We start from the raw sequence: 12079 nt of genomic DNA, 5'->3' as shown, positions 1-12079 counted from the left end.
TTGAGCATAGGGACAGGGGAAGTTGAGCATGGGGACAGGGGAGGTTGAGCATGGGGACAGGGGAAGTTGAGAGCATAGGGGCAGGTGAGGTTGAACATAGGGACAGGGGAGGTTGAGAGCATGGGGACAGGGGAAGCTGAGCCTTCTTGGGGTACGTGGGTGATGATGTCCTGTGACAGTAGATGATGGTGCTGATAAATCATGGAATGGGGGTGTGGTATATTGTATAACTTAAATGTATGCCTAGATTCAGACATAGATCTCGCTGTTCAATATTACTTACCCTTCTGTTGTCTGGGACAGGGAGGTTGTCTGGGACAGGGAGGTTGTCTGGGACAGGGAGGTTGTCTCGATGGGACAATTATTAGGACAATTCTCTGCATTTGAGGCGACTAAAGCCCATGAAACTGGTCCGTGAGATTCCTGATGTGTTTGTCAAGCTCAGACTCCATGTCATCAGATAAGACCTTGTTCCTCTGTTCCTCTGTCATAGCCTCTCTTCCACACAGGTTCATGGTCCATTTTCTTGTTTATCGTTGTCCCTCTTCAGTGTCGTTCAGTCTATTGTTTCATCCCTTGCTGCTGCTTGAAAGGACTTCTTCCCTTCTCTCACTTCCTTGGTTGCTCTCTCAAGGACATCAAGGGGGGCTAGACCCCTGCTTGTTTTACATTTGTATACACGGGGCATGATGTCTGCTCTGTAACAACAATGCATCTTGAATTCATATGCGTGACTCATTGCAAAAAATACTATGCATAAGAATGACCAAATGTAATAATTTGTATATAGGTTATGGTAGCCATTGGCTCAACTTACCCCAAGGCAAACATTGTGACACAAGTTTGGTTTAAATACAAGTATCATGAAACCTAAAACACAATACATTCATTTGACTTGGTGAAAATCAGTTTTTTGGACCCAACTTGCTTACCACCTTTTCAATGTGTTTTCTTCTTTCACAAACTCCATGAAATGCTGGCCTCTTCCTCAATATTTGGTCACATGATTCATTTTGTGTCTGGTTTCCTTGAAACAAGGGGTGGCTCAACTAACTCTTTGGCTCAACTTTGGCTCAACTTACCCCACTCTTCCCTACCATTTTTTGGAACGGAAAACGATTTAACTCATATTGTAATTAATTATAGGTCATATTTCATAGAAATCTGTAAACATTGGACAGTTACTTTAACATCAGTCTTCTGACCTCAACAACATTATTTGCAGTTTTGTGGTTTCCCTTAATTAAACAGGTCATTTCTCATTAAACAGGTCATTTCTTACTTCGCTACTATGGCCTATATATTTGCTTATCTCCTCACACAATTTGACTGTATGTTTGTTTGTTCCATGTGTAACTCGTGTTGTTGTTTGTATTGCACTGCTTTATCTTGGCCAGGTCGCAGTTGTAAATGAGAACATGTTCTCAACTGGCCTACCTGGTTAAATAAAGGTTAAATAAATAAATATTCTCATGTATTTTTCAGCAGTGCAGGTTGGATTAAAGTACACCCTAATTAGCAGAAGCAGATGTGTATTGTCGGCTGTGAGGTAGAACAGAACATAGATTTCCTCCTGCCTGGGGACATTACACCACTATTACCAACGCGACCCGTGCGCCTGACCATCAGTATGTCGTCCTGACCATCAGTATGTCGTCCTGACCATCAGTATGTCGTCCTGACCCAGTGCGGCGACCCGTATGTCGTCCTGACCATCAGTATGTCGTCCTGGACCATCTTCATGGACAGAATGAGCCCTTTATCCACATGCACACTGGACAACCACACACAAAGACAGACAGACAGACAGATCCCTTAATCCACATGCACACTGGACAAACACACACAAAGACAGACAGACAGACAGACAGACAGACAGACAGACAGACAGACAGACAGACAGAGAGGCAGAATGAGCCCTTAATCCACATGCACACTGGACAAAGACAGACAGACAGACAGACAGACAGACAGACAGACAGACAGACAGACAGACAGACAGACAGAATGAGCCCTTAATCCACATGCACACTGGACAAAACACACACAAAGATAGACAGAGACAGACAGACAGACAGACAGACAGACAGACAGACAGAATGAGCCCTTAATCCACATGCACACTGGACAAACACACACAAAGACAGACAGATAGACAGACAGACACAGACAGACAGACAGAATGATCCCTTAATCCACATGCACGCTGGACAAAGACAGACAGACAGACAGACAGACAGACAGACAGACAGACAGACAGACAGACAGACAGAATGAGCCCTTAATCCACATGCACACTGGACAAACGCACACAAAGATAGACAGAATAAAAGAGAGAGAGAAATAGACAAACAAACACAGACACACTTAAGGTGAGGATAAGAGGAGAGCCAGGATGAGGTCAATAAAGAGAACACATTCTCTATCGCCCTCTGCTGACGGCATTTTGAAGACAGACGTCAACATGTAAGTATCTGGATTTCAACTAGATATTATTTTAGCGCATTTTCCATTGGGTGTTTTTGAGCATAAGTAATATGGCGCCAACAGTCATGGCAGCTCTGCTTCTAGCTCCTAAGCAACTTGGCAGTATTTAGTTTTTTTTAGCGTTATTTCTTACATTATTAGCCAAAAACATTTTTTTGTGTTATTACATACAGCCGGAAAGAACTTTTGGATATCAGAGCGGCGGTAACTCACCAGGATTACGACCAGGAATACAACTTTCCTGGATTGGATCTTTTGTTTGCACTTCCCAGGGCAATTTAACTTATCCCAGAGGCTGGTCCAAGACGCCACCGGCGGAGAAAAGGTATTCGGAGTGGATTTCTAGTCTGACTCAGAAGGCAGGATGGTCCTTCCGAGTATTTTACTCGCTAATGTTCAGTCTCTGGACAATAAAGTAGGCGGGCTCAGGGCGAGGATCTCCTTCCAGAGAGACATCAGGGACGGTAACATACTCTGTTTCACGGAATTATTGCTCTCTCCGAATATACTGTTCCCGTCCACACAGCCAGCTGGGTTCTCAGAAGAAGGGCGTGGTGTATGTTTCATGATTAACTACTCATGGTGTGATTGTGATAAGGTACATTAACTCAAGTCCTTTTGTTCACCCAACCTAGAATAGCTCACAATCAAATGCTGACTGTATTACCTCCCAAGTGAATTCTTATCGGTTATAGTCACAGCAGTGTACATTCCCCCTCAAGCCGATACACCGACGACCCTCAAGGAACTACACTGGACTTCATGTAAACTGTAAATCACAGATCCATTTATTTATTGTAGCTGGGGATTTTAACAAAAGCAAATTTGAGGAAAACGCTACTGAAGTTCTATCAACACTGACTGTAGTACTCTCGCTGGGAAAACACTCGACAACTGATACTCCCCCTTTCGAAATGCCTACAAGGCCCTCCCCCACCCGCCCTTCGGCAAATCAGATCACAACTCCCTTTTGCTCCTCCCTTCCTATAGGCAGAAACTCAAACAGGAAGTACCCGTGCTAAGATCTATTCAACGCTGGTCTTACCAATCGGAATCCATGCAAGATTGTTTTGATCACGCGGACTGGGATATGTTCCTGGTTGCCTCGGAGAATAACATTGAAGTATACACGGACACGGTGACTGAGTTCATCAGGAAGTGTATAGGGGATGTTGTTCCCACTGTGACTATTAAACCTACCCAACCAGAAACCGTGGACAGATGGCAGCATTCGCACTAAACTGAAAGTGCGAACCACCGCATTTAACCGTGGCAAGATGACTGGGAATATGGTAGATAACAAACAGTGTAGTTATTCCCTCCGTAAGGCAATCAAACAGGCAAAATGTCAGTACAGAGACAAAATGGAGTTGCAATTCAATGGCTCAGATGCAAGACGTATGTAGCAGGGTCTACAGACAATCACAGACTACAAAGGGAAAACCAGCCACGTCGCGGACACCGACGTCTTTCTCCCAGACAAGCTAAACACCTTCTTCACCTGCTTTGAGGGTAACACAGTGCCATCGACGCGGCCCGCTCCCAAGGACTGTGGGCTCTCGTTCTCAGAGAGTTATGCGTGTAAACCCTGGCAAGGCTGCCGGGCCAGATGGCATCCCTAGCCGCGTCCTCAGAACATGTGCAGAACAGCTGGCTGGAGTGTTTACGGACATATTCAATCAATCCCTATCCCAGTCTGCTGTCCCCACATGCTTCAAGATGGCCACCATTGTTCCTGTACCCATGAAAGCTAAAGAAACTGCCCCGTAGCACTCACTTCTGTCATCATGAAGTGCTTTGAGAGACTAGTCAAGGATCATATCACCTCTACCTTACCTGACACCCTAGACCCATTTGCATATCGCCCCAATAGATCCACAGACGATGCAATGGCCATTGCACTGCACATTGTCCTATCCAATCTGGATAGGACAATGTGGAATATCTGGATAGGACAAGAGGAATATCTATGTAAGAATGTTGTTCATTGAGTATAGCTCAGCCTTCAACACCATAGTACCCTCCAAGCTCATCATCAAGCTCAGGGCCCTGGTTCTGAACCCCACTCTGTGCAACTGGGTCCTGGACTTCCTGACAGGCTGCCCCCAGGTGGTGAAGGTTGGAAACAACACCTTCACTTCACTGATCCTCAACACAGGGGCCCCACAAGGGTGCGTGCTCAGCCCCCTCCTGTTCACCCATGACCACGCACGCCTCCAACTCTATCATCAAGTTTGCAGATGACATAACAGTAGTAGGCCTGAATACCAACAATGATGAGACAGCCTACAGGGAGGAGGTGAGGCCCTGGCGGGGTGGTGCCAGGAAAATAACCTCTCCCTCAATAAAATGAAGGAGATGATCGTGGACTTCAGGAAACAGCAGAGGGAGCACCCACATCAACAAAACCGCAGTGGAGAAGGTGGAAAGCTTCAAGTTCCTCAGCGTACACATCACTGACAATCTGAAATGGTCCACCCACACAGACAGTGTGGTGAAGAAGGCGCAATAGCGCCTCTTCAACCTCAGGAGGCTGAAGAAATTTGGCTTGGCCCCTAAAACCCTCACAAACTGTTACAGATGCACAATTGAGAGCATCCTGTCGGGCTGTATCACCGCCTGGTACGGTAACTGCATCGCCCGCAACCACAGGGCTTTCCAGAGGGTGGTGCGGTCTACCCAACGCATCACCGGGGGCACACTGCCCGCCCTCCAGGACACCTACAGCACCCAATGTCACAGGAAGGCCAAAAATACAATTTTTATTATTATTTATTTAACCTTTATGTAACTAGGCAAGTGAGTTAAGAACAAATTCTTATTTACAATGACGGCCTACACCGAACAAACCCGGACAACGCTGGGCCAATTGTGCACCGCCGTATGGGACTCCCAATCACGGCCGGTTGTGATACAGCCTTGAATCGAACCAGAGTGTCTGTAGTGACGCCTCAAGCACTGAGATGCAGTGTCTTAGACCGCTGTGATACAGCCTGGAATCGAACCAGGGTCTGTAGTGACGCCTCTAGCACTGAGATGCAGTGTCTTAGAGCCTGGAATCGAACCAGGGTCTGTAGTGACGCCTCTAGCACTGAGATGCAGTGTCTTAGACCACTGCGCCACTTGGGAGCCAAAAAGGACATCATCAATGACATCAACCACCCGAGCCACGGCCTGTTCACCCCGCTATCATCCAGAAGCCGAGGTCAGTAGAGGAGTGTCAAAGCTGGGACCGAGAGACTGAAAACAGCTTCTATCGCAAGGCCATCAGACTGTTAAATAGCCATCACTAGTCAGCTACCACCCAGTTACTCAACCCTGCCCCTTAGAGGCTGCTGCCCTATATACACAGACATGGAATCACTGGCCACTGTAATAATGGAACACTAGTCACTTTAATAATGTTTACATACTGTATTTTATTCTACTGTATTTTAGTCAATGCCACTCCGACATTGCTCGTCCTAATATTTATCTATTTCTTAATTCCATCATTTAACTTTTAGATGTGTGTATTGTTGTGATTTGTTAGATATTACTGCACTGTTGGAGCTTGGAATACAAGCATTTTGCTACACCCACAATAACATTTGATTTGATTGATTTTACATAAGATTTGATTTGACCCATCCAAACAACGCATTATTGAGGAAGTGCCATTTGAGACGATTCCTCCGCCGCTGTTAAAACACAGACTCATTAAGAACTATGCTGTTATTTCAGAGACGGATTTGAATATTTATGGAGAGGTTGATGAGAGGAGGAAGACTGGATGACTGACTGCAGAGAGCAAGCGGGAGTTCTGAATAGAGGATGCACAGATTAGATGTGACTGGCAGGTGGGGTGAGGGGAGGGATTAGCTGGCAGGTAAATTGGGTAGGAAAAAGTGAATTGAAGTCTCTGAAGATTGGATCAGGTCATGGTGATTATGCTGACTGGAGGGTGGATGTGAGATGGTCTGGGGGGGAAGCTGTGTGTGTGTGTGTGTGTGTGTGGGGGGGGGGGGGGGGGGGGGTGTTGCCTGTGGTCAGAACGCCTTGTTAAAGTTGAATGATCCAGTAAGAGGTTTAGAGACGTGTAGAACTCTAAGGGGACTCCTCACATGAATAATGCAGCCTAATTCAGTCTCACTAAGAGGCACACACAAGACCGTAGACCTCCCACAACCCCCTCATACCGTAAACCTCCCACAACCCCCTCATACCGTAGACCCCCCACAACCCCCTCATACCGTAGACCTCCCACAACCCCCTCATACCGTAGACCTCCCACAACCCCCTCATACCGTAGACCTCCCACAACCCCCTCATACCGTAGACCTCCCACAACCCCCTCATACCGTAGACCTCCCACAACCCCCTCATACCGTAGACCTCCCACAACCCCCTCATACCGTAGACCTCCCACAACCCCCTCATACTGTAGACCTCCCACAACCCCCTCATACCGTAGACCTCCCACAACCCCCTCATACCGTAGACCTCCCACAACCCCCTCATACTGTAGACCTCCCACAACCCCCTCATACCGTAGACCTCCCACAACCCCCTCATACCGTAGACCTCCCACAACCCCCTCATACTGTAGACCTCCCACAACCCCGTCATAGTGTAGACAAGAGACCTCTCATTCCAACACATCAAATTATTGGCACGTTTGAGTGGTAGGGCTCGAGCAACTGACTGGAGACCAATGTCGAAGAGTGAAGTTGGGGAAGGTGCGTCTGCGACAGCCGGAAGTCCAACAGCCAAGGCTCAGATCAACGTGGCAGCGCTTTCAGGACAACTGGGAACTCTGAAAAATACGACATCTAATCATGACGTCAGTGATCTTCAGGTCGGAGCTCTAGAAAGAGGCCCCGAGTTCCCAGTTGTTTTGAACACTGCACCAGTGGTGTTAAAAGCACCATCAGTACCTGTGTGACGCAATATGACTTAAAAAAAAATAAAAGATTCATCCCATACTGTGACAACATTCACTATGACATCATCGTTCAATTGTGACATTGAACATTCTGGCACCACTTATTGTGACATCACTCATTGTGACATCATTATGAATCTGACATCACATCATTTAGACATTGATCATTGTGACATTATGATTCACATTGTAACATCCATATAAATTGATTAGATTTCTATGACTCCCTGCTTAAACAAAGGTTAAATCATTCCACACATATTGTGACATCCCTCGTTGTGACCAAAACACACAGGTAAATGCAGAGTTTATTTAGAGTAATTATATGGTTTGCAGCTCCAGTTAGTACATATCCTAACAGCAAGTGGAGGGAGGAGGTTGGAATATAGGAATCTAGTTCATCATAATAGTCAATCACATGACACTCAGCAATCCTTCATGTGAACTACTGCAACAGAAATCATGACCTGTGTGATGTCATCTGTCCAAAGACCCCTCAGCACAACCACATCACCCCTATTCATCTGACTGGAAACAACGTCCCTGCCTGGACACCCACACTAAGAAAACAACAGCATGGCATGACACAGATACACTGCAACATAAGATACAAGTTAAACCATACTGACAATCTAGTTCAATTCAGACATTTATAGCAATTACAGGTGCTGTGATAATTCAGATTTATAGCAATTACAGGTGCTGTGATAATTCAGATTTATAGCAATTACAGGTGCTGTGATAATTCAGATTTATAGCAATTACAGGTGCTGTGATAATTCAGATTTATAGCAATTACAGGTGCTGTGATAATTCTTCACATTTTACTCAACTATGTAATCTCAAAGAGGGAAATGTAAAAGCCAAAGATGGAACTTCACCTTTAAACATGATCTCTTAAGTTGTATTGCAATTGTAATATTCAAATCCCTTCACAAATACACACGTGCTTTCACAATATTCCTCAACACCCTAAAAATGACCTGAATCAAAGGAAAACAAACACCCCTCTTGTCAATCACTTCTTCATTCATCAAATCATTTGTTTAATAATATCAGTATAGGAGACTACAGGCGAGGACAGAATATAAACTAAACATATTGATCCCTTTGGTAGCAGGAAATGGTAAGATACCATTGTTAAAGTTCAATTTAAACTTTAATCAATTTCTATCAAAAACAGATTCTCAACTTCTCTTAAAAATTATTGTCTTTAGTTAATTAACATTATTATTTAACGTATAAATGTTAAAGTAGCAGAGGACTACCCAAGACCTCAGACGGATAGTTTACTCTTTAAATCAAAGTTTGACATTTTCACACAACATGGTCTAAGGTATGACAAAATGTCTGACAAACCTGGTTCAATTCTCTTTCATAAGCAGTTAGTTTCTATGCCTTGACACTGGGCAGAGAGCCTAAGGGGATTGTTCTGACAGCCTGACTAGCCAACATCTATAACTGACCTTTACATTAACCCTAACCTTAACCAAACTCTTAACCTAATTGGAAAATGAAATATGAGTTTGCATGTCAGCTACTTCCCCTTAGTCTCTCACCCAAAGCAGAGAGAAAGCACACCCCATAGTGGGCAAAAGCAGCTACTGGAGAAAATAAGCCTCGCCACGACGACTTGTTGACATCACTGCCACATGCTCATCACAGGTTGTCCCCGTTCTCATGGAAACGATGTAGGTGATCCGAGTACCTGGCAGACAGACAGACAGACAGACAGACAGAGGGGAGGATTTTGAAAGAAGAAGAGATGGATAGAATTAAAGGCGAGCCTAACTGACACCGCTGTTCTGCCAGCGGGGAGGAAGACAGAACCAAGTACTCACTTCTTAGCACAGAAGGCAGAACAGTCTCGACCGATGCTCTCACTCCAGGCAGTCTTATACAGCACCTGAAAACACATTCCAAAAAACATTATGACATCAGCACTGACATCTCTGAATAGCCAATGGGCACTAGGGTGGTGGGGGGTGAAAGGTGAAAGGTTACATACCAGGAAGACCAGGCAATGCAGGAAGAGGGTGTAAAAGAAAGCAATGGTTCTGGCCATCTTGTTGGAGAGAATACCACGACCCTAAAACACATGGGTGAATTACTACCATTTGTTCACACATATCTATCTGTGAACGAATGAACTTCAGTTGGCAACCCATCCTTTATGGGATTAATTGACGCATAAACAAACATTAGAATAATTCACTGTGGTAATTAAATTATCATTCCTCTTCTGGTGTTCCCTGCATTGCGCATTGCATAAAGAGTAAAAAAATTAAGAAAAATAAAATCAATATACATATATACACACTGTATAAATACACACACTGTATAAATACACATACATACACACTGTATAAATACACATACATACACACTGTACAAATACACATACATACACACACACACTGTATAAATACACATACATACGCACATACATATACATACATACATACATACATACATACATACACACACACACATACATACTGTACAAATACACATACATACATACACACTGTACAAATACACATACATACATACACACTGTATAAATACACATACAGACAAACATACACACTGTATAAATACACATACATACATACACACTGTATAAATACACATACATACATACACACACACTGTATAAATACACATACCTACAAACTGTATAAATACACATACATACACACTGTATAAATACACATACATACACACTGTATAAATACACATACATACACACTGTACAAATACACATACATACACACACACACTGTATAAATACACATACATACGCACATACATACATACATACATACATACACACACACACACACACACACATACATACTGTACAAATACACATACATACATACACACTGTACAAATACACATACATACATACACACTGTATAAATACACATACATACATACACACACAGACAAACATACACACTGTATAAATACACATACAGACAAACATACACACTGTATAAATACACATACATACATACACACTGTATAAATACACATACATACATACACACACACTGTATAAATACACATACATAGACACTGTATAAATACACATACATACACACTGTATAAATACACATACCTACAAACTGTATAAATACACATACATACACACTGTATAAATACACATACATACACACTGTACAAATACACATACATACACACACACACACTGTATAAATACACATACATACGCACATACATACATACATACATACATACATACACACACACTGTACAAATACACATACATACACACTGTACAAATACACATACATACATACACACTAAATAAATACACACATACATACACACTGTATAAATACACATATACATACACACTGTATAAATACACATACATACATACATACATACACACATACACACATACATACATACATACATACATACAGCCCCTGTGTGTGTGTGTGACTCACTAGGCTGAGGGTAACCTTGTCCCAGGGGCTGAGGCTCAGGTATCTGCGCTGGCGTTCCTGTAAACACACGATGAGTCTCAACAACAACAACAACAACACTACAGGCCAGCAGACAACACACACTGACCAATACACTGACCAATACACACTGACCAACACACACTGACCAACACACACTGACCAACACACACTGACCAATACACACTGACCAATACACACTGACCAATACACACTGACCAACACACACTGACCAACACACACTGACCAACACACACTGACCAATACACACTGACCAATACACACTGACCAACACACACTGACCAATACACACTGACCAATACACACTGACCAACACACACTGACCAACACACACTGACCAATACACACTGACCAATACACACTGACCAACACACACTGACCAACACACACTGACCAACACACACTGACCAATACACACTGACCAATACACACTGACCAACACACACACTGACCAACACACACACTGACCAACACACTGACCAATACACACTGACCAATACACACTGACCAATACACACTGACCAACACACACTGACCAACACACACTGACCAACACACACTGACCAACACACACTGACCAACACACACTGACCAATACACACTGACCAACACACACTGACCAACACACACTGACCAACACACACTGACCAACACACACTGACCAACACACACTGACCAACACACACTGACCAATACACACTGACCAATACACACTGACCAACACACACTGACCAACACACACTGACCAACACACACCGACCAACACACACCGACCAATACACACTGACCAATACACACTGACCAATACACACTGACCAATACACACTGACCAATACACACTGACCAACACACACTGACCAACACACACTGACCAATACACACCGACCAACACACACTGACCAATACACACTGACCAACACACACTGACCAACACACACTGACCAATACACACTGACCAATACACACTGACCAATACACACTGACCAACACACACTGACCAACACACACTGACCAATACACACTGACCAACACACACTGACCAACACACACTGACCAATACACACTGACCAATACACACTGACCAACACACACTGACCAACACACACTGACCAAAACACACCAACACACACTGACCAACACACACTGA

General features: G+C 43.8%; 1 protein-coding gene across 1 annotated transcript in view; it reads right to left on the bottom strand.

Annotated features, from left to right (window-relative positions):
- Nucleotides 1–7701: 7701 nt before the first annotated feature.
- LOC106581515 (protein CASP) overlaps nt 7702–12079 on the bottom strand; it is a 181715-nt gene continuing 177337 nt past the window's right edge. The window contains exons 20-23 of the mRNA XM_045704075.1: nt 10894–10950; nt 9420–9500; nt 9253–9317; nt 7702–9119 (exon numbers count right to left, since the gene is read on the bottom strand). Of these exons, the coding sequence (XP_045560031.1) occupies nt 9071–9119; nt 9253–9317; nt 9420–9500; nt 10894–10950 (252 nt within the window). The 3' untranslated portion in view covers nt 7702–9070. The remainder of the gene's footprint in view (nt 9120–9252; nt 9318–9419; nt 9501–10893; nt 10951–12079) is intronic.

This window comes from Salmo salar, chromosome 20 (genome assembly GCF_965601325.2).
Source record: "Salmo salar chromosome 20, fSalSal1, whole genome shotgun sequence".
In the NCBI taxonomy this organism is placed as follows: domain Eukaryota; kingdom Metazoa; phylum Chordata; class Actinopteri; order Salmoniformes; family Salmonidae; genus Salmo; species Salmo salar.
Note: the sequence above shows the minus strand (reverse complement) of the source record. Positions and strands in the feature narration are given on the sequence as shown.